Genomic DNA, 26250 nt, shown 5'->3' with positions numbered 1-26250 from the left:
CACACTTGCCACAAAGCCCGGCAACTGGAGTTCCACCCCAGAGCACAAACAAAATAAAATGCAGTAAGAATAAGGAACAAAAAGCAGATGAAAAGCTATATTTTTATTTTGAAAGACTTTTAAAAAAGATTTATTATGTAAACAGTGTTCTGCGTGCATGTACACCTACACACCAGAAGAGGGCACCAGATCTCATAGATGGTTGTGAGCCACCGTGTGCTTGCTGGGAATTGAACCTGGGACCTTTGAAAGCACTAGCAGGCATCTTAACCTCTGAGCCATCTCTGCAGCCCGAAAAGCTATATTTAATAATAAATAATATATTTACTGTAACCCCAGCTCCAGGGAGCCTGACACCTCTGTCCTCTGTGGTCACCTGCACTCACATGCCCACACCCAATATAATAACATAATAAAAGTCTACACTTTGTAGGGGACGGACAAGGAAGTGACTCAGTAACAGTACTTGTTGCCCAAGTTGTAGATCTGGGTTCGAATCTCCAGTCCCCATCTAAAATGCCAGGGTGGGGAGCAGGAGCCTGTGATCCCAGTGCTAGGGGAGGCAGGCAGATCAGCCAGCCCAGCGAAGGGGAGCATCTGGTTTAGGGGAGACGTGCGTACACTGAGCAACTAAACCAAGTCAAGTTGGTAAAAACTACCTGGACTTCCCAACAAGCGCACTGGGGAGTGAAGGGGCGGGCGGGGAGCCCTGGCCGCAGCCCCGCCCACCCACGGAGCCCGCCCCGGGCGAGCGCCCGCCCACCCGCCCGCAGTTCCTGCACGGCTGCGATCCCGGCGGCAGGGCCAGCTGCAGCTCCGGAGCAGGTGACACCGAGCGGCGTGGACGGGTGACCCACAGGCGGTTGGGGGCTGCGGGCTGCGTCGGGCCGCTACTGACCCGCACCGCCACGGACGCGCGGGGGTCGCCGGGCCCGGGGTGGCCGTGACGTCTGGCCCTGGGCGGGGTCATGCAAATGACGGCGCGGTGACGCCGCGGCGCATCTTCCGGAGTCCGTCGACAAGGGGCGGAGCCTGGGTTGCGTGGGCAGCCAACCGCGCTCGCGTATGCAAATACCCACAAGCCCCGCCTCCAGGCGCGGTGCTCCGGCCGGGCGGTCCAGGCGCCCGGGCGCTACTTGCAGTTCGCGCCCCGCCGCCGGGGGTCGCCCGAGCGCCGCCGCCCTGCGCATGCCTGCCCGGGAGCGCGCGCAGCCCCACCCGCCCGGCCCCAAGCCCCGCGCCCGCCCACCGCAGTGCCAGCCTGGGTCCTGGGAGCATCGCAGGAGGACCCGGAGGATCGTGTTTGCGGACGAGCTGCGCACCCAGGCTTCGCTGCAACCAGACAGGCCTCCTGGGGACCTGGTACCTTGCTCCAACCCAGTGCCCGACTACGAGCTGTAAGTGTCCCCTTGTGGCTTTTTGTTGTAAGACCGGGTCTGGCCGTGTACCCCAAGATAGCCTCTAAAATCATGATCCTCCGGCCTCAGCCTCCTAGAGTCACATGCCCGCGTTGTTTCCTTTTTTTCTTTTTCTTTTCTTTTCTTTTCTTTCCTTTCCTTTTCTTTTCTTTTCTTGAGACAAGGTCTCTCTGTGTAGCCTTGGCTGTCCTGGACTCCCTCTGTAGACCAGGCTGACCTCAAACTCAAAGAGATCCTCCTGCCTCTGCCTCCCAAGTGCTGGGATTAACAGTCGTGCACCACCGCACCCCTCCATGCTTTTTAGTGTCTGGAAACCAGGAAAGAACAGTGAAGCTTGAGGGTTTATGAAGTTAGGCAGTGGGGGTGGGGGGAGACGGTATTTTGGGTTGCGGTTCCAACATGGCAAAGAGAAGCGATTGCCACGATGGGGTGGAAGGCAGATTTCGTTCCGCTCACCCACCGATCCCTTCCAACCCGGCAGTAAGTACCCGCCAGTGCGCAGCGGCCGGGAGCGCAGCCGCTATGCCGCCGTGTTCCAGGACCAGTTCTCCGAGTTCTCGGAGCTGCAGCGGGAGGTGGAGGCGGCGCAGGCCAGGCTCGGGCAGCTGGAGGCCCTGCTGCTGTCGCTGCCTCGGCCGCGAACTCAGGTCAGCTCCGGAGGGGGGCCCCAGCACCCCTCTGTGCCTCACCCCTTGTTCCCGTAGCTCCCCGCCGCCCAGCACCCCTCTGTGCCCCAGCCCCTACTCCCTCGTGCCCCGTTTCCCCGCCACCCCCGTGCCCTAGCTCACCTCCGTGCCCCCGAGCTTCCCCGTTCCCCCCCCCCCCCCGTGCCCTAGCTCATCCTCAGCTCCCCGCCCCCCAGTTCACCTTCCCGTCCCCTCCTCTCTTCCTCTTTTCAGAAGGAGGCTCACTTGGCAGTTCGTGTCAGGAGAGAGTTTGAGAAGAAGCGGTCGGTGAGTGGAGAATCCTGGGCCACAGCGGTGTCGCTGTGGTCTGGCGCTGCCCTGAGGCTGGGCCCTGTAATGAGAGCTTGAGGGCCTCAGGCCAGAGTGCAAGGAGGACTCCCTCAACTCTTGTTCCCCTAGGATCCTGGCTTCCTAGATAAGGAGGCTCGCTGCCGATACCTGAAGGGTAAACTGAGGCACCTCAAGGCCCAGATCAGAAAATTTGATGACCAAGGGGACAGCAGCAGCGAGGAGTCTGTGTACTTCTAAGTGTCGTGCAGATGGTGGCTGGCTCCTCCTTCCATGAGGAGCCGCACTCCAGTTCCTCCAGGGAAGAGAAACCTGTGGAAGATCCCAGAGAATAAACATGGATTAGATGCCTACTGTGTGCAGCTGCCTGGGCTACAGGGTGAGCCTGTTCCTCCCAGACTACAGGTTTCTGTGTGTGATGGGGACACGGGGTGGGGGAGGGGCAGTGTTTGGGGCCTGTCCGCAGGGGCTGCACCTGAGGACACTCTGGTCCCCTCCACACCACAGAGGACCTCACTTTCCCTGACCTGGCCTGGGGTCAGTGTTGCACAGGCTGTGTGTCCCCCTAAGCCACAGAGGATAAGAGCCAGGCCAGTTGCAAGCCAGGAGTCCAGTTACCTCTGGTCCTGGAAAGGTGGCACAAGTTAAAACCCAGGGAAACCGAGATGTCTTCCAACAGAGGCCACATATGTGGGGTTTTGTAGGAATGACCACAGGACTTGGGCATGCTAAGCATAGAGCTAACACTCAACCCACCCCAAAGTTGTGCCCCTAACTCCCTGGTACATTTCTTTTTCTTTTTTCCTGAAACAGGGTCTCTCTGTGTGTAGCCTTGCCTTCCTAGACTCCTTTTGTAGACCAGGCTGGCCTCGAACTCAGAGATGCTTTTGCCTCTGCCTCCTGAGTGCTGAGATTAAAGGCGTGCGCCACCATCGCTAGGCTGTGCACTCCCTACACTTCAAAGTCTGTCCCTACCTCCTTACAGCGACTTTAGAAACAACTTATGTTTCTTAAGAAACAACTCAAACTGAAAAAGGGTCTTGATCCCATGAACCTCAAAGCGCCTGAGCACTCCAGGTGCAGCTTGGCCTCACTACAAAGATGTCTTGGGAAAGCCTCCGCCAGGGCTCTCCTTAGCTCTCACCTCACCGGAACCCACTTAGCACCCAGTAGGCCCTGGTTACCTCCTCAGCACTGCAGAAGGAAATGGAGGCTGAGCAAGTAGGGAGGGGAATATCTTTATTATTGGCCATGATTTCATCATCCCATAGTGCTGACCACGGACCATGTATCCAGGGGACCCTCCTGGCCCACAGAACCCCTGCCCAGCCCCAGGGGCTTTTCCAGACACCAGGCCCATACCCACCACACCAGGGGCACCACCACGCTGGCACCAGACCCTCAGCCCCACCCGGACCAGGAGCGGCCAGGAGGACAAGGCTGGGGCCTTGAAGATCTTTTTTTTTTTTTTTTTTTTTTGGTTTCATGATTATTTAAAAAACAAAACAGTTAAACATTTCACAGTCTTTAAAAAAAGAAATCAGTCTCAGGAGAGAAGCTGGGGACCTGATCCCCAGATCCATGTGTCCTGGAAGCGGTCCATCACTAGCCTGAGCCATAGGGCCAGTTGAAGGTGCTCCCTGACAGCAGCATGTCCCGGATGAGCGTCTCAATGGGTGTCTTGCCCACCAGGCGCATGAAGAAGAGCTGCGAGATGAGGGACGCGGGTACAGCGCGCAGGGCCGGCAGCCTCAGCAGCAGGCGCCCAAAGCGCTGGGGCTGTGACGGGTACTGGGCACGCACGTACTCGGTGAGGGCCACCTGTGCCTTCTCCTGCAGGCTCTCCACATGGGCTGGGTCAGAAAGGCCACAGGCATCTGCAGGAAGCCGGGACCAAAGGACAGTCACGATTCAGGAAGCAGGGCGAGAAAAGTACAGGGGAGCAGGCTATGGACGCCACTGGAGGAGGGCATGAGTGCAGACGGGAACCCTGGGCATAGTCTGTGTATCTAAGGCAGGGTCCACCACAGACAAGCAGCGTAGAACTGAGGGACCTGCACCCAAGAACCCTCTGAAAGGGTCAGCCCCACCCTTTGTGGGAGGGGCCTTCAAGCCACGCCTCTAACCCAGTCTCCCTCAGCCACGCCCACTGAAAGCTCACATACTGTCTCTTGCCTCAGCCCACCAAGGGCCGAGGTGCCAAGCCTTCACACTACTGAGCAAACATTTAGATAAGGTACTGGGGACCATCTCAGAGTCTCTAAGACAGTGTCGTCCCCCAGCAGAACAAAGGCATGTATTGGCCCTTGAAGTGTGACCTGGGATGAAACCTAGGGTCATTTTTGGTGTCCTTCATCCAAGAGGCGTGGCACTGGAGGCACAGTAGGGCACTGTCTGGCTCAGTCTTGGGAGCATGATGGGGCCACATCAGAAGTAAACCACGGGGCATGGTCTTAAGCAGCTTAGAGCATTGTCAGGAACCTGGGGGCGGTGTTAGGTCAGAGTGAGACTGGGCAGGTGTACAGGCATCACCTGTGCCAAAAGGGTGTGACCTGAGGCACTGTTCCCTCACTCTGGCTTGGGAGAGTGGGGAGGGGGCGACGAACTGGCCCAGGTTGGTAGGAGAGGGAAGGGCATGGCCTGGGTGTCCCGGGCTGGATCGCAGTATCTGGGCCAGGGGTGTGGCCCGTGGGTGCAACGTGGCTAGGGTCTGTTTGGGAGCCTGATCTGTGGCAGGCTGAGTGGGGTCTGCTCAGGGGCGTGGCTTGTCCGTGGGAATGGGCTGCTTGGGGCGTGGCCTGCCTCGGAGGGGTCAGTCTGGGCGGGGCGGCTCACCAGGCGTGAAGAGCGCGATGGCCTTGAGGCAGCCGTACTCGGCGGCGTCCACCTGCAGGCGGCCCAGCTTGTCCACCTGCTCCTGGAAGGCGCGCACCTGGTCCATGAAGGCCACGGCGCGCTCGGCGGCCATGGGCGCGGCGTGCAGCCCCGCGGCGGCCAGCAGCGGCGCCGTGTGCAGCGGCAGCGCTGCCTGCGCCGCGTTCAGCACGAACAGCTCGCTCCAGCTGAGCCGCAGCAGCGCCACCTGGTCGGCGGCCGGCAGCTCGGGGAAGAAGGGCGCGTGGCGGGCCCACTCGACCGTGCTGAACAGCAGGCGCGCCGCCAGCTCGCACACGTTGTCGATGCCCAGCACGGCGCCGCCGCCGCCGAAGCGCCCGGCCGCGGGGTAGGGCTCGGCACGCAGCAGCTGCGCGATCAGCTCGGACACCGGCGGCCCCGCGAACTGCTCCACGCCCGCCGCGCCCGGGGGGCTGCAGGCCGCGGGGCCTGGGAGCGCGTGTGGGATCCGGCCGCGCTGCACGGCTGTGGAGGGAGACGGGGCGGCGTCAGGCATCAGTGCGGGACGGCCACAGGGGACCGGGCACGCGCTGGCCACTAGCCGCGTCAGGGGCCCAGCCCCCCAGGCTCCCGTCCTCTTGCAATGTGGAGGCCACATCTGTCAATCACCGAGAACTCCGGATCCGTCGGCGTGTCCCCCCACCCCCGCACCCCCCACTTCTTCCAGCTCTCCCTTGTGGGAACAGCGCTAATGCGGCATTGGTAGTGGTCCCCAAGCACAGGGGCTGCCATTGTTAGCTTTGTCCAAGGTGGTGCATACAGTCACCCCAGCTCTGAAGCACAGAGGCAGGATGGCCAGCCCAAGCATAAAGTAAGTTTGAGGCCAGACTGGGATACATGAAATCCTCTTTTCAAAAAACCAAACCAAAACAAACTGGAAAAAAGTCAACGCTTATCTGAGTCCTCAGTCACGGTTGGGGTGAAAGTAAACTGAGGCACGGAGGGGCACGGGTTGGCTCCCCAAGGCATTTTAGCATGGGGAGGGCAGCCTGGGCGGGAAGCCAGGAGGCCGCTAATGAGTGTGCTTTAATGAGCTGGCACCTGTCTCACTGGTGGGTGAACTCCAGGTCAGCCCAGGTAGAGCCAGAGTTAAGGATGGCAGAGAAGGGGGGTGGGGGTGGGGGACATGTCAAACAGCTGCAGCTGTGTAAGGCTCCAAATGCTCCCCGATGGGAACCCCATCCAGCCTTGTGCCCAGAATGTCCCACATCTCAGAATCCTGCTCCTCCCCACCCCCTCTTCCTCCTCCATCCAGTCTACACTGCTGGAATTCAAATGTCAGCACACACCTCTCCCATGTGCTGTCTGTCCCTGTTTCCTCACATGTCAAACACAGCAGATGACCACTAAGCTACTCCCGAATCTGAGTGGCTCTGCTTTCAATAGTGCCTGTTGTGTGCACGGTAATTCCAGCCAGGAGCCATTTGTTGAACACCTACCGTGTACCAGGGCCTGGCGCAGGCCCTGTATGGGTGAAGGGTGTTGGTTTCAGAGCAAGGTAGATGTTTTGTAAGCAGGTGAACTGAGGAACTAACTCTAAAGGAGGTGAGGGGACACCAGGGACGCCTGGAAGGAGGACCAGCTGTGCAGCCATGCAGCCGTGCAGAGGCTCTGGGCGCCACGGCACCTGGAGCGCAGTTCTGTGCAGGAAGGTTGGAGATCACAGGCTCCGGCTGGACACCTATCAGGACTTGACAAGTCCTCAGACAAGTCGGGCAAGGACAGGGCAGGAGTCACTGTCACACTTAAAAGGACCAAAGAGTCACCAAACGAGGCTGATGTGCTCCAGTGTACATGCATGTCTGTGCGTGCAAACGTGTGCATTTGTGCACACATGTATTTGTGTGTGCCTGTGTGCTTGTGCATGTATGTGCAAATGTGCAGGAGTACATGTGTGTTTTTTTCCTAATGAGGTTTTGCTATGTATCACAAGTTAACTTCAAACTGGAAATCCTCCTGCCTCAGCCTCACAGGAACTGGGACAAGCCTGCACCACTATGGCTCTCAATCTGAGGTAAACCATAAGCAGTGGGCACTCTCAGGTCCTTAGAAACTCACAGGAAGGTGACCAGCGTCAGACAGCTAGGTGACATCCACGCCCCAGATAGCCTCCCCTCCCCTCACTAGTCCCAGCTCCCAACCCTCAGGGCTGAGTGGCTGCCCCAGGTTGCACTTGGATTCTGGGGGGAGCTGAGAGGATCTGAGGTCCAGCTGTCCAGTATGTCTGTCCACCCAGGTCTCCTGGGCGGGGACAGGCTGCTGGGCCTCCCTGGGGCTATAATCTGGCTGAGTCCTGCCTTCAGCAAACAGAGTAGAGAGTAAACAAATAAAAATAAATAAATAAAAATCCCAGCTCAGAAAGGGAGGTCAGCAAAGAAAAAGGGGGGAGAGCTGCCCTCTGAGGTCAGAGATTCAGGCAGGGTATCTGGTATCAAGGCTGGATGCCCCCCCACCCCCAGGCCCCGGCCATGGCCACACCCACATGGCTACTCACCCTCCTTACGCATGCCCACCCGGAAGCACTTCTTGAGGCGGCAATATTGACACTGGTTCCGGTGATGCTGGTCAATCTGACACTCGCGGTTGGACCTGGAGACACAGGCCAGGGTTCATAGTGATGCACCTGAAAACCGGTGACACACACCAGTGGGGGCTCCCTGGATGGTGACGGTAGCCCCAGAGGCACACTGTGGGGACTCAGTTCCCCAATTTGGAACTGGGCAATTGGATCACAAGGGGTGTTGAAGGACAGCACACAAAGGGGCCATTTTAGGAATGGGTTTTGAAGGATGAATAGAAGTTTCCCAAAGGGACAGAAACAGAGAAGCCTTTTCTGGCAGCGGCTACAGTAGAACGGACTTGAAACGCCAAAGGACGAAGAATGACTTTTCATTTTTCTTGGCCACGGCACTGTGTGACCCCAACATTGCTGCCCCTGCTGAGATGTAAGGGATGAGCAGAGCCTGTCCCTCCGAGAACACCTGCCGCCCCCCCGGTGCCCCCCCAGCTCTCCACAAGCCCAGGACCCTTGCTCTGGCCAGTGCTCGAGGACCGTCCAATCTGGGCACCAAGGAGCCATGGAGTAGAAATCAAGCCGAGGGCTGGGTACTGGCCTCTCCACCCAGCCTGCTCCTGCACCACACACCAGCTGCTGCCCCGCAGAAGAGCCCAGGGGTCCTGGGGGCTCTGGCGGGGTGGGGGGCAGCCCCAGCTCAGGGCAGGGTTAGGCAAGGCCAGACCCTGTGGCTTTTCAAGGCCCCAGGAAGGGGCCCAGCGGGGGCAGAGAGGTCTCAGGCACAGGCAGAACAAAGCCAGCAGCCAGGTGGCCGGGGGGATCAGGTCGGCCAGGCGGAACTGGCCAGGCCCTGGGCGGGTGGGCCGCACTGAGGGAAGGCCTTCCCGGCTGCAGGGATGGGACAGTAAATCCTTCTAGCCATTTCACCTGATGTGACTAGGTGCCTCGTTCCAATGGCTGTCGCTGTTTCTGTGTTTGAAAGGGGAGGGGGGAAGGGCCACTGTCCCCTCGCTATGCTGTCCAGGCGTGGCTGGGACTGTGTGACACACAGCAGCCAACTTCTCAATCCAGCATGACCAGACTCTGCTCACACACACACTGGCTATGGCTCCCTTGGTGCCACCTGCCTCACCTGAGAGAGCAGCCCCCTAAGCCCCCCTGTTCCCTCTTCTGCCTGCCATATCCCAGGACTTTGAGGCCACTTCCTGATGCCTTCCACGACAGATAGCTGCTGGTCCACTAAGATTCAGAGAGGGCAACCAACCACAGAAGGTCACACAGCATAGGTAGGTCCTAAGGAACCCAGAGAGCAGGCCTGGCCCTGAACCTGCCCCAGCCCCCTTCCTCTCTCCGAAGACCCAGCCAGACCCAGGGACTCATTCCAGTCGCGAGAATGAGGCCAAAGTCTGGTGGCCCAGTTACAGATGGAGGAGGGGCACAAGGCCGGTCCCCACCAAGTCCAAACTCTAACGTGCTGGCAGGCCCCAGCTGATGGGCCACTAGCAGGTACCTGTTGGGAGGGGAGCCCCAACTCCACACGCCAGCCCCCACAGCTCCACCTGCTAAGCCCACCCCGGGGCCAGGACCCTTCGGATAATCCTACAACTTCTCTGGGGGCTCTGCGAACCTGAGCAGCAAGGCTGCCTGCCCTATTCTGAGGCCCCAGCGGCTGTGGGTGGTGGTGGTGGTGTGCAGATCCCGGCTTCTGCATGCCTTGAAAGTGGTCTGCAACCCCTGTCCTGGACACCCAACCTCTTTTCCAAGAGACTTTCTGTCCCCAGCGGCAGCCAGTAAGCAAGGCCACGCCCTGCCCCGCAGAAGGGTCCACACCAGGCGGCATGTCCCACGGGTCCCTCACTTAGAACAACCCCTAAGTTTAAGGGATCGTCCCGGGGCCCCCGAGGCTGCACCAGCCCGAGAGTGGGGGGTGCGGTCAATTCCGGTGGCCTTGCTGGCCCTCCGGCGGTGGCTTCCGGTGACCCAGAGTCCACGGGGTGCCCCTCTGTTGGACAGGCCCAGACCCCCGTGCACAGCAGCCCCCCCTCTGCCAGCGAGGGCAGCCATGCGGAGCCACCCACCCGGGCGTCCCTCCAGCTGCCCGCGCCCTGGCGACTTTGGAAGTGATATTTGACCCAAGGGCGCGCCGGATCGATCCGCGCGGCCGCAGACAATGGCCCCTGGACGCCTCCAGCCCCGCGATGCGACCTGCACCTCTGATTCCCACTGGGCACCACGCGTGACGGGCCCCCATGAGAAAACGGGCACTGGGAGCTGGAAAGGGGGTCCCCACTTCTGACAGTACCCCCCGAGCACTGCCTGCGTAGCAGAACCAGCACTCCAGGGCAGGGGGACAGGAGTAAAGACCACCTGCGGGAGGGGGGGAAGGACGATCTGCACACATGCAACGCCAACTGTATACCCGATCGCGACCCGGGCCGTGCCCGTGGCCTGGGGCGGGGATGCGGGTGCGGGGAAGGTCAGCGCCAGGCCCAAGGTGACCGTGCAGGTCCGGGCCGGCCCGGTGGCCGCGCGTGGGGCTCACCGGCAGGTGTAGCTGAGGTTGCGGCGGATGCTGCGCTTGAAGAAACTCTTGCAGCCCTCGCAGGTGAACACGCCGTAGTGCTTGCCGCTGGACTTGTCCCCGCACACCACGCAGTCCACCTGCAGCCCCGGGCGCTCCTCGTCACCCGGCTCCGCGTCGCTGGCCGCCCCCGGAGGCGACGCCGAGTCGTCCTCGGTCGCGCGTGGGTAGCTTCCACCGGCCTTGTCCACGCCGTTCGTGTCGCCTCCGGGGCCGCCCCAGCCACCGGTCACCATGGCCATAGCCCCCGGGACGGCGGGGCTGGGGCGCCCCGAGGCGAGCCCGTCCCCTCTGGGCACGCCTGGCGACCCGAGGCGGACCCGGCTACCCTGCGCGCATGCAGCCCGCGCGCTTGGGGGGCTCCGGTCGCACCCCCCGAAAAAAAGTTTTGCTGCAACTTCCTGCGGCCGGTCCGCGCGCCCGGCAGGAACTGGTCGGGCCGGTTCCAGGCCAACTTTCCCACGCGTGCCCGCGGCCGGCGGGGGCGCGCTAGAGGCGCGAGTCTGGGGCGCCCGGGCCCCGTGGTCCGGAGTCCTGGGGACCCGGTGGGGACGCGCGGGCCATGGCCCGGCCCCGCCGCCCAGGCCAACTTAGTGGCTCGCCATCCGAGCGCGCGCGCGCGCCCCCGCCTCCAGGGGGGGAAACTTTGGCCGCAAGTTGCGCGACGCGGGGGGAGGGGCGGCGGGAGCGCGCGCCGGAGACCCGGAGTCCCGGACGCCGCGCGCCGCCGGCCGCAACCGCGGAGGTCCGGGCGGTAGAGCCGAGTGGGGAGTGCGACCCGCGGCCTCCCCCGGCTCCTCTCCCCGCCGAGCGCGCGCGCGACCGGCCTGGGCCTGCGCCTGGGCCCGAGCCTCGGCCTCGCCCTGGCGCTCGCCGCCGGCCCCGCGCTGCGGCCGGCCTGACACCCGCGTTCCATCGGCGCCGGCGGGGGCGGGGCGGGGGCGCGCGGCGCGGCCGGGGGCGGGCGCTCGTTGCCCCGGCGACGGCCGCCCTTATAAGGGCATGGGGTAGCCGCGCGCCGCCCGGAGCCGTGGGCCGGCGAGAGGGCGGGGCGGGGCGCGCGGCTGACCCTCCCCCACGCGGCCGCGCAGCCTTAACCCCTGCGCGCCCTGGCTGCCCGGGGCCTCCGGGAGGGAGCTCCGCGCCGCTCCGGGCAGCCGCGCCCTCGGGGGACATCTGCGCCCGGGCACGCCCCCACCGCACCCGCGCGCGCCCCGCATTGCTTCGCGCGGCTGCCAGCTGGAGCTGGGGACCCCCCACTCGCCCTCCCTACCCAAAGTCTCGGCAGCCTGGCCCGCCCCCCGCCCCGCGCTCTGCTCCGGTGGACACCTGGTGCCCGGAGTCTGGGGGTGGGGAGGCCGCGCTGTGAGGTCAAGGGGTGCCCCCTCTGCTTTCAGGCCCTCAGGGCGGGGAGAATCCGGGCGCCCGTGGCCGGAGGAGGCCGGAAGGCGTGCCAGCCCAGGGCTGTTGTCCTGGGTCCCTCCTTCATTTCCTTTCCTTTCTCCACTTCACAGAAAGGGCTTGGCCTGGTCACCGACCGGGCCCCAGATGTCTCCCTCGCTGTCCCGAGCCTCCCAGCTGCGGTCACGCCCCTGACGCTCCCGCCTCGCCCCCCCCCCCAAGTTTTACGGGAACGAGCATTTATTAAGCACCCTTTGTATGCAGCCCCCCCCCCCCAGGGCACGCATTTATTAAACTCCCTTCGTGTTCGAGGCCTAGATGTGAGTTGAGGCCTGACTCCCCGGCCTGTTAATGTTTAACCGGTTAACAGGCTGGAAAAGTCCCTCCTGGGGTGACCTTTCACCCCTGAGTCACGGTTCTGCCTCTTCCGCAGGCCTGGGTCCAGGGTGGCGGGCCACCCGGGCACACTCCCAGCCCGGACTCCCTGTGCCCTCTCTTCCTGCTTCTCTGCCTGCTTAGGGGTCTTGTGAAAATCCTCCCACAAGATGAGAGCACACATCAGGGGTTTCTGCTGGCCAGGTCCGCCCAGCCGGGTGCCAGGTGCCTCGGACCTGCCCAGGAGAGTCCGCCCGGATGCCAAATGGAGATCCAAGTACAGTGGGCAGGAAGGACCAGGGTCAGACTCCAGCAAGGGCATCCCAGGGCTATGAGTAGCCTGAGCTCTGCTTTAGTGGGGACAAAACCGGGATGGCCCAGAGGATACATCATTTTGGGGGTCATAGTTGGTTTTGGGGGATGAGGACAGCCCTAGACTGGACTTGGTTGCACTATCTCAAGAAACGATGGGGGGGGGGGTTGGAGGAAAGAAGGCTCTGGAAGTGGGGGGAACTGGGTCATCAAAGTTTACATAAACAGGGACCTTGGGAGACTAGTCCAAAAGGAAGAGTTTGGGGTGGGGAAAGTGAGCCCCAGAAGCATACAGCCATGTCCCAGCCGCCCTACCACCCTCTTGATCTTGGGGCCCAACCGAGGGTGGGCCGGGCCGGGCCCCGCCCCCATAACCCCTGCCCGTGGCCCCGAGGTGACATTTGACCTTGTGGCTGCCGAAGACCCAGGGACAAAGACACTGGGCCCATCTGCCGCTGGGACGTCCGTGGGAACAGCCAGATACTGCTGAGGCGGCCTGGGAACCCCCGCCCCCCATCCCTAGGCGACCTTGGCTGACCACTAAAGTCTGCCGGCTGAAGGCTAGCAAAGCTGTGTAGACTTGGGTCAGCCAGACGGGCAGAGGTGTTTGCCGCCAAGCCTGGTTCCCCATTCCCAGAGCCTGCAGGTGAAGGGGGGAACCCGGAGATGGGGGGGCAGCTCCCACACACACCAGCACGTGTGCCTCACCCGTCCTTATCCCTCAGAGCCCACAGAGTGAGGTGCAAGCACAGGTCCCAACCCCAGGGGAGACCCAGCCTCTGACTCATGTGACCCTGGGGCACTGTGGCCAGCAGAGGACACACAGCTGTTCTGCACACCTGCACAGGTGTGGCCTGCAGGCTAGCCCTGCGCTGAAGGTTTCAGCCTGTGGGGGTGGGGAAAGCTAAACCCCAGCTCAGTCCCTGAAGCCAGGGGTGTGGCCTTGTACACTGCTACTCAGTCAGCTGCTGCTAGCACACACATATTACAGACACACTCACACACACACACATTACAGACATACTCACACACACACACACACACACACACACACACACACACGGACTCCATCCCAGGAGCCCCTTTCTGTCTGTGTCCCAGATATCCCCACTTAGAGGCTTGCTTCCATAGCATGACATTAAATTTCATTTTAGTGTTTTAAATTGTGTGTGTCTGTGTGTGTGAGTCCCAGGAGGCTGGATCCAGGTTCCCTGGAGCCAGAGTCACAGGCTCACAGGCAGCCTGTTCTGTGGACTCTGGGAACTGGACTCTGCTCCTCTGTGAGAGCAGTAAGTGCTCTCAATGGCTGAGGCATCTCTCCAGCCCCTCAAAAAAAAAAAAAAAAAAAAGAAAAGAAAAGAAAGAAAAAGAAAAAGAAAGTGTTGTGGACACTCGGGGTTCTTGTGTGGAGGCCAGAAGACAACTCTGTGAAGCTCGTTCTCTCTTCCACTTTCATGTAGGGTCTGGGATTTGAGCTCAGATCTCAGATTGCCACACTTAGCAGCAAGCACCTTTGCCCAATAAGCCATCTGGTCACAGTTTCAGTTTTATCTTATTTACTCACTCATTATATTATTTCTATTTTTCTATGTGGGAGTTAGGCGTGTTTTGCCTGCATTTGTGTCTGTGCACTTAAACACCGAGCCATGTCTCCAACCCCTCACTCATTTCTTTCTTAGACGCTATCTCACGCAGTCCAGGCTGTCCTTAAACTATGTAGTCAAGGATAGCCATAAACTAAGTGCTGGGGTCACGGGCAGGCCCTGGGGACACAACCCAGGGCCCTGTGCATGTTAGGCCAGCACTCTGCCCAGCCAGTGCTGTCTTCTCCTGCAGAGCTCTGCAGAAACCTCCCACTGCTTGGTAAGGCCGCATGGAACCAGGCCACGTCCACACAGGCTTGAGGGATGGGCAGGCAGAGGCAGGTCTGAGGGCTTCAGGTGGGAGCAACAGGCAAGAGCCTTCTATTTCCTCTAAAATGCATGTCCCAAAGCAGTCTGGGATTCCTCTCCCAGGGAACAAACCTCCCATCCATGACACTAACCTGAACCCTTTCCACCTCAGTCCCCTCTTGGGAAGATGCTCGGGCGCCAGGGGCAAAGGACAGGTGGTACCCTGTTTTGTTTAATTGCACGCGTGTATGAGTGCGGCATGTGTACACTAGTGCAGAGGCCAGAAGGGGGAGACAGAACCACAGTGGCTGCTGAGTCTGGCAAAGGAACCAAAGTTAGGAGAGCAGAATGCGCTCCTAACGGCTGAGCCTGCTCTCCAGCCCGCCACCCCTGTGTGCCCCATGCAGACTTGGTCCGGGTCCTACAGGAATGTCTGGGCTGGCTGGAGAGCCCTGTGCTTCCCCAGGGCCCTGGTGGTGGCTGCCAGCACCGCCAGCTCCTCTGCCTGCTGGACCTGCATCCGAGCCACCTGCTGCTCCAACGTCCGGCGTTGCTCTTCTTGCTTCCGGTGGGCTCCTCTGAAGGCCAAGGCCAGAGCGCTGCAAGCAGGAGGGAGGAGATGCCTGGCTGAGCTGGGACACGGTCCCATGGGCTTGCCTTCTTAGAAGCGGGGAAACCGAGGCCCAGAGAGCGCTGGGGTGCTTCTGAGCCGGCCCGAGCCGCACCTGTGAGCCTTGCACAGCTCTCTGTTCAGCTCCGCACTCTGAGCACGTCTGGTTCGGCCCTTCTGAGCCACATGTTCCAGCTGCCGACGCAGGGACCGCAGCTGTGCCCGCAGGTCCACCGCCCTGCAAGGGTTCGAGAGGCCATCTCAGCCCTGTCCTCTGTCCTCCCCACCACACCTCGGTGTCTGCTGTATGCCGTACCCCCAGCCACATCCACCCCAGCCCCACCGAGGCCTGACACTCACCTGGCCAGGGATGCTGACAGTTCCTGGGATACGTTTTCAGAGTCCCACGCTCTGCCCATTTGGCCACCCGGGAGGGCATGAGGGACCTAAGGGACGGGCGGTTGGGAGAGAATGCGCTGGACTCACCCTAGGCTGGGCATTGAAGGCACCCAGATCCTGGCCAAAGCCTGTTATTTTAAATTATTACATGTATACATGTTTGTGTAATGCCCAGATGTCCCAGATCACGAGACCCCCAAAATGACCACCAGGACACCATACTGATGCAACAAACACAGGGTCCTGTATTATAGGCTCGAGCTCAGATCACAACACTTCCCGAAGCAATAGGATAGGCGTGGCGCTGAGCTTCGAGGGTAATGGGCTTATAAAGGGGGAAACCCGCTAGCAGGGTAGTGAGTCTCAGGAATGTCGACCTTTAGGCAGGTTGGGTGGAGGCTGGATCACCAGGAGAAGCTGTGGGTCACAGGAGTGTCGACACAAGTGTATGTCGTGCACAGCCATGTGCGTGCAGTGCCCACAGTGCCAGAACAGGACATATGATGCTCTACAGCTACAGTTAAGAGAGATGCGCGTGAACACCGTGCTGGGGGCGCTGAGACTCGAACCTGTGGCCTCAGCAAAAGCATCCAGCGCCCTGCAGCCCGCCTCGGGCAGTATGGGGGATGGCAGGAGTCGTACCTGGCAGTGCTGCTGCCCCTCCTCTCCGTTCTCTTCCTCCTCCTCCTCGCTGCTCGGGTCCTCGCTGCTGCCCCCGCTGCTGCCCACGCCCGCGAGGTGAGCCTGCTCCCAGCGAAGCTGCTCCAGGAGCAGCAGGTGGGCGGGGCCCTGGGCACGCAGAGCCGCCTCCCGCAGCTCCAGCCCGCGCTTCTCCCGCCGAGCCAGCTGCAGCCTCAGCACCAGCTCGGCCAGACCGTCCTGGAGAGGTGGGGGCTGGAGTCAGCTGCTGGGGAAACTGAGGCCCCCAGGGATGCCCTCGGAGGCCGGGGAAAAGCCTTCCTCTTGTAAAAGTCACAGCTGGGAAATGACCTTGTGGAAGCTTCTAGAATTTCTCAGATGTCACCTCTTTTTGTTCTATTTTTTGAAATTTATTTTATGAGAAGGAGAATAGTGCAGGCCTAACCCCGCCCCCAGTACCGGAGGCAGAGCCAGGTGGATCTCTGTGAGTTCAAGACCAGCCTCATGTTCACAGAGCATTGTAAGTAGCCAGGGCTACATGCGGGGTTGCAACGTGAGTGCAGTGTTGGAGAGGCCAGAAGGGGGCGTCACAGCACCTGGATGGAGTGGGAGTTGAGCAACTGTGAGCCTCCATTTGGGTGCTGGGATCTGAACCCTGATCCTCTGTAAGAACAGCCAGTGCACTTAAACTGAGCCATCTCTTCAGCCCAATTCTCCTATCTTTTACATTTTTTTCCCTATGACTAGGATTCTCTGTGTAGCCCTGGCTGTCCTGGATTCGTTCTGTAGACCAGGCTGGCCTCAGAACCCACAGAGATCCACCTGCCTCTGCGTCTTGCTGGGATTAAAGGAGTTCACCACCACTGTTCAGCTACATTTTTGCTTTTTTTGTTGTTTTGTTTTTTTGTTTTTTGAGACAAGGTTTCTCTGTGTAGCCTTGGCTGTCCTAGACTTGCTTTGTAGACTAGGCTGGCCTCGAACTCACAGTGATTCCCCTGCCTCTGCCTCCAGAGTGCTGGGATTAAAGGTGTGCACCACCACGCCTGGCGATTATTGTACATTTTGAGACCTGGTCTCACTGTGGAGCTCAGCCCAAGGGCCCTGATCCTTGTCTCAGAGCCCAGTGCTGTGGATCAGGGTGGGGGCGGGTGGGGGACCGAGGAAGAAGGGGGTGCTCACTTTTGCTAGGCAAGTGCTACACTACTGAGCCACCCTGCCCCCAGGCACAGGAACGCCTCACTCTGGCTGCAGCCCAACATGTCCCACAGGAAGAGGATGCTGGAGAAAAAGCTTCACCCAACCTGGTGGATATGCCTATGACGGAGCATCTAAATTAGGGTACTAGACCTAGGTTGGGGTCTTGGGCGGAGTAAGAAGTGAGTTGAATCAAGCATCTCACTCTGTGTCCTAACTGCAGAGGCAATGTGAGCCAAACCGGCTGCCTCCCCCTGGGAGTCACCACTTCTCTGATACAGTGGGCTGCTCCCCGGAGCTGTCAACCATGCCAGAACAAGCTTTCCTTCCTGAAATGGCACCTGTCAGGCATTTCATCATAGAAATACAAAGGAAATGTCTACAATCTTATGGAAAACCCAATCAGGAGGACAAACTCCTATGCATCCCTCAAAACCTCAACTCCAATTCTCCATACGGGAGCACAGCTCCCTACCCAAGGGATACCCTGCCTCCTGCTGGTCTCCAGTGACATCATCAAGGGTGTGCTGTGACAGTCTCAGCACATTCCTACCCGAGTAGCCGCTAGGTCCCGCTGGATCTGAGACTTCCCCAGCCTGGGCAGGGCAGGGCCGGGCTGGATCTCCAGAACGGCCTGCACTGTTGCTTCCGCGTGGGGCATTGTGGGCCTGGGTGGAGTGGCAGGGCCAAGCGCTGGGGGGACCTTCACCAGAGCCCACCGCTCGCGGAGATGCTGGACATAGCCATGCAGCCGAGCAGCCAGTTCCTGTGGGGTAGGCGTGTCCACACTGCTGCCCTCTGGGCTGTAAGAGAGAAGAGGCCAACCTATTTCCACACTCAGCTCTGATGAGCCAACAGCATCCAAGCACAACCTATAAGAAGAAGACAGTCTTCCAGCACAATAACATGGCAGGTGTGGCGCTCAGTCAGGAGAGTGCTTGTAGCTCAGTCCATAGACAGCTTGCTTAGCATGTGTGAGGTCCAATGCCTGGCACAATATAGACACACTGGCTCTCGGGAGATGGAGGCGGGAGGGTCAGTGGTTCAAGGTCACTCTCAGATACATAGCAAGGTGGTGGAGCGTTAGTGGGAACCACGCCAGGAGTTTGAATTTCATTCTGTAGCGTGGACAGCTCACACCAGACACTGAGGTTGTGCTGGCAGCTAAGACTCCCAGTGCAGAGACAAAGCCGGGAGCTCGCAGGCACTGTGATGCATGCTGTTTTAAGTGTATTGATAACCCTGCCAGGTCCACACAAGACGTCACCAGTGGCACCTTCCTTTGGGGCTACATCATGCCTTGGCCACTTCCTGTACCCCTGTTCTTTACTTCCTGACTGCCATAATGGATTGACACATCTGAAGCTGTGAGCCAGCGCTTAATAATGACCTAATAAAACTTAATAAACTTCTCTTCACTGTTTTTTTCCCCTCCAGTTTTAGAGGCTGAAACCAGGGTCAGTGTGAGGGTACTTGATGCTTTCTGTATAGTATGTGTGTCTGGTGTTTATTTATTTCAGACAGGGTCTCGCTGTGTAAACCAGGCTGACCGTACACTCCTCAAACTCTGCCTCCTGCGTGCTAGGATCATAGGCTTGTGTCACCATACCTGGTGCCACTGAGTAACCTACTCCAGTCAGGCCTTGTTCCACTCAAATATGATGAACTCTGAGCCAACCCTGGGCAGTGACCGTGACCCCTGTGCAGCAGGCTCTGGGATACGCCTCCGTCACCCTCATGGACCAGCATGCTCCTGTGCTTCCTGCAGGTACCTGGGCTGCGGTGCCTCCTCTCCATCCATGGCCGCTTCACTCTTCACCAGCAGCTGACGCGCTTCCTTCTCAGCAGCCTGTAGGTCACCCTTGGTGGCATCAGCTCCAGCTCCTGAGCCAGCTGTCCTCAGAGCAAGCAGCACCCCGTATGCCTCCTCACAATCCTCACTGTGGGACAGGTTCTGAATGTTTCAACATGGAGCCCCAAGCCCGGCATAGGTAGGCCTGGTCTACACAGAGTTTTCCAGGTCAGCCTGGGCTATGCAGTGAGACTCTGTCTCAAACACACAACAACAAACCACAAAAAGACACTACCCACCCTCCATGCTTTGTGGGTCAGAGCAAGACCTTATGGTGAGGCAAAGTGCCTTCTGAAGGTCCTGTGTCCCTCTGCACACCCTGGGGTGCAGCCCCACCCCACCCCCAGCCACCACCATCACTGGGAGCAGGCACAGACCTATACTGCAGGGCCAGGTGTAGGGCTGTGGCCTCGGCCTCCCGCTGGCCCAGCTGCATGCTGAGGCTCTCACATCGGCCCTTGTAGCTCTGGAGCACAGCCAGCAGGAGGCGGTTGAAGCACTTCAACTTCTCAATGCTCCTGCCTCCAAAGGTGGACGACGAGGAAGGTAAGTGAGGCTCCAGTCAGTCGGAGCCATTCCCCCACCCTCACAACCCAGTGACAGGAGGTGCGGTGCCCTTAAAAGCTCAGCAGCCGTAACATAGCTGCCCACCCCTGGAGCTGCTGTATCTGGTCTTCCATGAGGTGCATCTCTGGAGCTGGATGCTGTGTAGAAAGACATCCAAAGATCCGGGTTCTGGCGTCACTCTGGAGGCGTTGGTTGAGGGGGCGAGCCACAGGACAGTCCTGCCAGGAAGATATAGCTTGGCTTACCTATCATCAAAAGCGTAAGAGGTGGCAGGGTGTGGTGGCGCACGCCTTTCATTCCAGCGCTCGGGAGGCAGGTGGATCGCTATGAGTTCAAGGCCAGCATGGTCTACAAAGTGAGTCCAGGACAGCCAGGGCTACACAGCGAAACCCTGTCATGAAACATCCCCCCCAAAAGCCCTATAGGTGTTTTTTTTTCTCTTTTTGAAGGCTTAGGGTTGAACCAGGGCCTTGGATCATGTTACACATCTGGTTTAGCACTGAAGTAGAGCTGAGACATTGGTTTGTTTTGTGTGTGTGTGTGTGTGTGTATGGCACACATATATGAGATGTATGCATGATGTCTGTCTGTACATGCATGTGGGTGCGTGTGTGCATGCGTGTGTGTGTGTGTGTGTGTGTGTGTGTGTGTGTGTGTGTGTACACCATTGGCACATGAATGAATGTCAGAGGTCAACTTCTGAAAGTCATTTCTCTCTTTTCACTTTGTGGCTCCCAGGGATTGAACCCACGTCAACAGGCTTGGCAGCAGGTACCACTAGAAGCTGAGTCATCTCACTTTTTTTTTTTTAAATCTGGAGACAGGGTCTCACGAAATTAATTGGCCATGATCATTCTTTCTCAGGCCCCTAAACAGCTTTGAACCACCAACCTGGTGATTTAAGCTTTTTATTTTTTATTTTAATTTTATGTGTATGGGTGTTTGCCTGCATGTCTGTCTGTGCATCTGTGCATGCCTGGTGCCTGGGAACCCTGAAGAGGGCAGCAGATGCCCTGAAACCATAGTTACTGATGACTGTGAGCTGCCGTTTGGGTGCTGGGAACTGAACTCAGGTCCTCTGTGAGAGCAGCTAGCACCTCCAAGCACTGAGCCATTTCTCCAAGCCCTGTTTAGGCTTTTTCAGATGGGTTGTATGAACAGTTTCCTCCAAGATAGAAATGTTTCATGCCTCAAGAAAGCTCCTTAAGCAGGACGGCAAACAACAACAAAAAGCCACAGGAAGTCCCTGGAACTGAGCACATGCTCTAGGCCCCGCCCAGCCAGAGGAAGAACAGTCCATCTGCAACTAGTGAACAGCTGCAAAGAAAACTGGGAGACCAGACTTTCTGCCTGGGAGCAGTTTAGATCAGAGTAACTAAGGCAGGGCACTCTCCTACCTGCATCTCTGCAGTGAGCCCCAGGTTCCCAGCTTTCACGAGCCATCATCCATGCTTAGCTAGCCTTTGGTGATGCAGCTGCCTTTGAGTCATTTTGGCTCCTGTAAGTAACCCCTCACCCATAATCCTATATGTAGCGCCAGCAAAACTCATTGGTTCACCAAGTTGGACTTCAGTGGTGTCCATACTTTGATGTGTCATGGGTCCCTGTCTGTGGTGAGTTGATGTGTGTGGTGTCTCTTCAAGAAAAAGTTCTGTTATACTAAACTATGGACTCCCATGAAGCTCACATTGCAGCCTAAACCTCCCCCCCAACACACACACACACACACATACACACACACACACACACACACACACACACACACACTGAAAAGCCGAGGACGTCATAACCCGGGCTCAGAGGCTCCAGGCTTACCTGAGACGTGCAGGTTTCCCCTTCTGCCCCAGAACTGCTGGAGTTGCTGTTTGTATGCTGGACTCGGAGAGTGGAGGGAGGTGGGGAGGCCTCTAGCCGCGTCAGGGAATCCTCCAGCTCCTGCACCTGCCAACGATGGGGGTCTCAGACCGTGGCTTCATGCACCCCCAGTTCTCTACAGCACCAGGAGCTCTGTCCATGGGACCCAGGACAGGCCCCCTTCTGCCACTCAACACCCAACCGGGGCAGTGACTGGCATTGGGATGGGGGGAGGGGGACAACTGCTGTTTTATAATATTTTTTAAGATTTATTTTTTTTATTTATTTTTTTGAGACAGGGTTTCTCAGTGTAGCCTTGGCTGTCCTGGACTCACTTTGTAGACCAGGCTGGCCTCGGATTCAGAGATCTACCTGCCTCTACCTCCCGAGTGCTGGGATTTTTATTATTTTATATGCACTGGTGTTTTGCCCGCATGTGTGCCTGTGTGAGAGTGTCCGGTACCCTGGAACTGGAGTCACAGACAGTTTTAAGCTGCCATGTGGGTGCTAGAAATTGAATCCCTGTCCTCTGAAAGAGCATCCATTTCTCTTAACTGCTGAGCCTTCTCTCCAGCACTTCATTTTTTCCTTTCTAAATTTTTAGGAGACTCTGTTTCTCACGACCATCTGGATCTCCTCAGCTGAAACCATCCTCTCACCCCAGCATCCCAAGAAGCTGGGATTCAAGTGTGCACCACCACACTCAGAAAGGAGAATTTCATTTTTATGTTGGTGAGAGGAACCTCTGCAAGCCAAGTGCAGAGCCACGCCCCAGCCCTTCACTGGGGGATTCTAGGCAGGGGCTCCACCCCTGAGCCACGCCCTCAGCCCCTCACTGGGGGATTCTAGGCTGGAGCTCCACCCCTGAGCCACGCCTCCAGCCCCTCACTGGGGGATTCTAGGCTGGAGCTCCACCCCTGAGCCACGCCCCCAGCCCCTCACTGGGGGATTCTAGGCTGGAGCTCCACCCCTGAGCCACGCCCCCAGCCCCTCACTGGGGGATTCTAGGCTGGAGCTCCACCCCTGAGCCACGCCCCCAACCCCTCACTGGGGATTCTAGGCACGGGCTCCACCCCTGAGCCACGCCTTCAGCCCCTCACTGGAGGGATTTTAGGCAGGGCTCTGTATGTATACTTGCCTTAGTCCTGTTTTTACTTGTTTTGAGATGTTTGTCTAGCTTGTCAAAGTTAGTGCTAAATTGTGATCCTCTTATCTCAGCCACTGAAGTTCTTACCATTTCAGGCTTGTCCCACCACATCTGGGCTTAACCTCCCTTAAAATCTGCCCATTTCTGGTGTCCTCCACCACTTCCACTACCCACCGGCACCACTGCTGTCGCTGCGCCGCCACCATCAGGATTATGGTCCATCACCAGACCGTTCCCCCCACGGTCAGCAGATGGCGCAAGGGAACACCTGTAGCAGGTCGGTTCCTCTCAGAACCCAGAACTCTCTGAGGCTCCCACTATAAGCAGAGCACAGTTGCTCGTCCTGCCCAGCTCTCAACACCAGGCATACATGGCCGCCCCCCTTCGCCTTCATCTCCTATCCCAGCCACTTTGAGCTCGGGATATGTGCCGGTTTATGTTTTTTGGAAGAGGGACCACAATTGAGAAAATGCCCCCCCCCCATGGAGCTGTGTACATTTTCTTAACTGATTTTTGATGGGGCGGGGCCACTCCTGGGCTGGTGGTCCTGAGAGAGGGCCCAGCTCACTGTGGGCGGGGCCATTCCTGAGTTGGTGGTCCTGGGGGAGGGCCCAGCTCACTGTGGGCGGGGCCATTCCTGAGTTGGTGGTCCTGGGGGAGGGCCCAGCTCACTGTGGGCGGGGCCATTCCTGAGTTGGTGGTCCTGGGGGAGGGCCCAGCTCACTGTGGGCGGGGCCATTCCTGGGCTGGTGGTCCTGGGGCACGGCCCAGCTCACTGTGGGCGGGGCCATTCCTGAGTTGGTGGTCCTGGGGGAGGGCCCAGCTCACTGTGGGCGGGGCCATTCCTGGGCTGGTGGTCCTGGGGCACGGCCCAGCTCACTGCGGGCGGGGCCATGCTTGGGCTGGTGGTCCTGGGGCAGGGCCCAGCTCACTGTGGGCGGGGCAGTGGAGCAATCCATACAGAGCAAGCCAGTGAGCAGCACCCTCCCTCCATGGTTCTGCATCAGCTCCTGCCTCATGGTTCGGTTCCTGCCTTGGCTTCCCTCAGTGATGGAGAGGGCCTGAGAGTTCTAGATGAAATAAATCTCTTCCTCACCAATTGGTATTTTATCACAGCAGTAGAAACCCTAAGACAGGATTCTCCTCTCCTCTCCTCTTCTTTCTCTCTCTCTCTCTCTCTCTCTCTCTCTCTCTCTCTCTCTCTCTCTCTCTCTCTCTCTCTGTTTTTCCAGGGTCTCAAGCAGTCTAGGCAAACTCTCTACCATTGAGGTACTCTGAACCTTCTAAAAAACAAACAGAAAGTGGGGAGCGCCATGGTTCACTCTTGTGATCCCAGCACTGGGGGAGGCAGAGGCAGGTGAATCTCTATGAGTTCAAGGCCAGCCTAGTCTAGAAAGTGAGTCCAGGACAGCCAAGGCTACACAGAGAAACTCTGTCTCAAAAAAAATAAATAAATAAAACAAGCAAGCAAGCAAACAAACAAACAAACAAACAAAAGCAGAAAAAAAAAATTGATACAGGGTCTGCAACCCAGGCTGGTCTTGGAATCAATCTACAACTGAATATGGCCTTGGTCTTGGCCAGGACCAGCCTCTGACTAGAGATCGTCCCCTCCTTAGTTTCCTGAGTGCTGAGATTGTGGGGTGTACCCTGCCTGTCTCCCCTCTGTCCTCGCTCCCCCTCTTTCATTTTGCTGTCTTCCTTGGTCACCACCACCATGTCATTGTTGACTGAGTAAATGTGCATCTATTCCTCCTCCCTGAGCCCCCAGCTCACCTGTCTCTGCAGAGTTGCCTTCTCTGCCTGGGCATCCTTCAGGAAAGCTTGAGTGCACGCCAGCTCATCCTCTCGGCTGCCCAGGGCCAGTCGCAGCCAGGCATTCCTCTCTATGAGGCGAGCTGCCTCCTGCTGCCCAGGCCCAGCGGCTTCTTCCTGATCAGCAGTGGACCCTGGGGCCCCCTGGTCTCTGCCTTCTGTATCCACCGGCCTTGGGATGCTCAGGGGGCGGTGGCGCCACGCGGCCACCGCTGCCTCCAGGGAGCTCAGCCTGCACTGCAGGGTTTCAAACACGTTGGGTGCTGATGTCTCAGCATGGCCAGCATCCAGGGGGGCTGCCTGCGGGGCCTGGCGGGCTCCCACCTCAAGATTGCACCATTCCTCTGGGATCCAGGGAAGGGCCTCATGGTATCCCACAGCACAATCATCCTCGGTCCTGTCAAGATAACCCAGGCACCCCGGCCACCCGAGGCTCAAGTGGGGCCCCGACGACAGACGGCCAGACCCCAGGGTCCCTGGGAAGAGGATGAGCAGTAAGTGAGCTGCGAGGCTTGAAGGAGGAAAAGGAAGGGACGGAAAAGAGAATGTGGGGTTACTGCAGGTGCTTGGGGACAGGGGGGCAGACTTGTGAGGTGCCCAGCTGGCCTAGGGGGAACATACTGAATGTGTCCTACCGGCTGCCTGGGTCCCTCTGCTCAGGACCGAAGTGCTCCCGAAGCAGCTCAGATTTGGCCTCGAAACTCCCACCGGTGGCCTCCACCTCCTCTGAGCTCTCAGCCACGGGGTCCAGCTCCACCTGCGAATGACCCCGCCCCCCATCCACACACAGGCTCTCAGGCATCAGGTGCAGCTCCCCCTGCAGAGGACTCCCCCACCACAGCTTCCTAGCCATGCAACCACGCAGGCCTGGGCTCCCAGGACCCCTGGAGGTGGGTGTGGCAGGGTGAAAGGCACACTTACAGGCGGAGGATGCCTCCCTCGGCGGCTTCGGGGCCGTGTAGCCCGGGCACTCATGGCCTCCTTCTCCCCGGACTACAGCTTGCTCTCTGCTCTGGCCTTTGTCACCTTGGGGTCCTTGGGTTTTTGTTGTTGTTGTTGTTTTGTTTTGTTTTTGGTTTTCCTAGAGGAGTATTGGGGTCGTCTGTGTTGATTGAACACATTGGAATATTTGAATGCCCCTCTCTGTGGCGCCCACCGCTTGTCCGTTTGCCCCCTACAACCCGTCTCTTCCCTACCTGGCAGTTCTCCTCTCTCAGCTGCCTGAGTGCATCTCTCTTCTCTGTGTCCTCCACTAAAAATCTGCTTTCCTTCCAGGCTTCTTCTATCACCAAACTCCCTCACCTTGGGGGCGGTGCTGCCTTCGCTCTGCTGCTCCAGGCCACCTTGGGAAAGGCCTGAGCTCCTGGGCACATCTCAGGTCATCCAATGGCCACTGAGGTTGCACTGGCCAAGGCTGGCTTGGGAGGTGGCTGGGAAACAGGAAGCCCCTCTGCCTTGGTCACATGGACAGTTATTGTCTTGTTTCCTTCTCCAGGATGCCAGCTTCCTCCAGCACGGGGCCAGGACGGAGGGCCAGGACCTTTGTCCCACTTCAAGATACCAGCCCCGCCCCCCAGCCCCAGCCCTATAGCCTCTCCATTTCCATTTTGGGTTTCTCAGGGTCCCCCTGTCACCAGGGCTCACTCCACTGTTAAGGTCTTTTTTCCCTCCCCTTTATTATTTTTATTTCTGTGTGTTTCTAAAAACAAAACCAAAACTGTAGAAGTGAGTGGGCTCCAATATTGGCATAGATCTTGGTTTTTTTGTTTGGTTTGTTTTTTTGAGACAGAGTTTCTTTGTGTAGCCTTGA

General features: G+C 58.6%; 3 protein-coding genes across 3 annotated transcripts; 1 reads left to right on the top strand and 2 right to left on the bottom strand.

Moving 5' to 3' along the window:
- Window positions 1-915: 915 nt before the first annotated feature.
- Ocel1 (occludin/ELL domain containing 1) lies at window positions 916-2743 on the top strand. The gene is made up of 4 exons (XM_051169629.1): window positions 916-1397; window positions 1900-2065; window positions 2318-2371; window positions 2504-2743. Exons 1-4 carry the CDS (start codon window positions 1066-1068, stop codon window positions 2630-2632), a joined length of 681 nt encoding a protein of 226 aa, XP_051025586.1. The 5' UTR covers window positions 916-1065; the 3' UTR covers window positions 2633-2743.
- Window positions 2744-3939: 1196 nt separating this feature from the next.
- On the bottom strand, window positions 3940-11126 carry Nr2f6 (nuclear receptor subfamily 2 group F member 6). Its single transcript, XM_051169741.1, has 4 exons — window positions 10345-11126; window positions 7782-7876; window positions 5228-5752; window positions 3940-4269 (listed from the first exon to the last, which is right to left on the bottom strand). Exons 1-4 carry the CDS (start codon window positions 10623-10625, stop codon window positions 3998-4000), a joined length of 1173 nt encoding a protein of 390 aa, XP_051025698.1. The 5' UTR covers window positions 10626-11126; the 3' UTR covers window positions 3940-3997.
- Window positions 11127-14253: 3127 nt separating this feature from the next.
- Ushbp1 (USH1 protein network component harmonin binding protein 1) lies at window positions 14254-25490 on the bottom strand. Its single transcript, XM_051169755.1, has 12 exons — window positions 25362-25490; window positions 25076-25197; window positions 24402-24837; window positions 21440-21565; window positions 19709-19842; window positions 19435-19575; window positions 18978-19145; window positions 17759-18008; window positions 16015-16251; window positions 15334-15419; window positions 15089-15211; window positions 14254-14962 (listed from the first exon to the last, which is right to left on the bottom strand). Exons 1-12 carry the CDS (start codon window positions 25413-25415, stop codon window positions 14785-14787), a joined length of 2055 nt encoding a protein of 684 aa, XP_051025712.1. The 5' UTR covers window positions 25416-25490; the 3' UTR covers window positions 14254-14784.
- Window positions 25491-26250: the final 760 nt, after the last annotated feature.

This window comes from Acomys russatus, chromosome 27 (assembly GCF_903995435.1).
Source record: "Acomys russatus chromosome 27, mAcoRus1.1, whole genome shotgun sequence".
In the NCBI taxonomy this organism is placed as follows: Eukaryota; Metazoa; Chordata; class Mammalia; order Rodentia; family Muridae; genus Acomys; species Acomys russatus.
Note: the sequence above shows the minus strand (reverse complement) of the source record. Positions and strands in the feature narration are given on the sequence as shown.

Bases quoted from the DNA above. Each gene is read 5' to 3' on its own strand.
- Ocel1 (XM_051169629.1), top strand. From the start codon at position 1,066: ATGCAAATACCCACAAGCCCCGCCTCCAGGCGCGGTGCTCCGGCCGGG. The intron at 1,398-1,899 runs GTAAGTGTCCCC...CCAACCCGGCAG, and splicing joins CCAGTGCCCGACTACGAGCT to TAAGTACCCGCCAGTGCGCA. The intron at 2,372-2,503 runs GTGAGTGGAGAA...TTGTTCCCCTAG, and splicing joins AGTTTGAGAAGAAGCGGTCG to GATCCTGGCTTCCTAGATAA.
- Nr2f6 (XM_051169741.1), bottom strand. From the start codon at position 10,625: ATGGCCATGGTGACCGGTGGCTGGGGCGGCCCCGGAGGCGACACGAAC. The intron at 7,877-10,344 runs GTGAGCCCCACG...CTGTGTCTCCAG, and splicing joins AACCTCAGCTACACCTGCCG to GTCCAACCGCGAGTGTCAGA. The intron at 4,270-5,227 runs GTGAGCCGCCCC...GGCTTCCTGCAG, and splicing joins CATCGCGCTCTTCACGCCTG to ATGCCTGTGGCCTTTCTGAC.
- Ushbp1 (XM_051169755.1), bottom strand. From the start codon at position 25,415: ATGAGTGCCCGGGCTACACGGCCCCGAAGCCGCCGAGGGAGGCATCCT. The intron at 24,838-25,075 runs GTAGGACACATT...TTATCTTGACAG, and splicing joins CAGAGGGACCCAGGCAGCCG to GACCGAGGATGATTGTGCTG. The intron at 16,252-17,758 runs GTAGGAATGTGC...CCACCTCTCCAG, and splicing joins GGGACCTAGCGGCTACTCGG to GACGGTCTGGCCGAGCTGGT.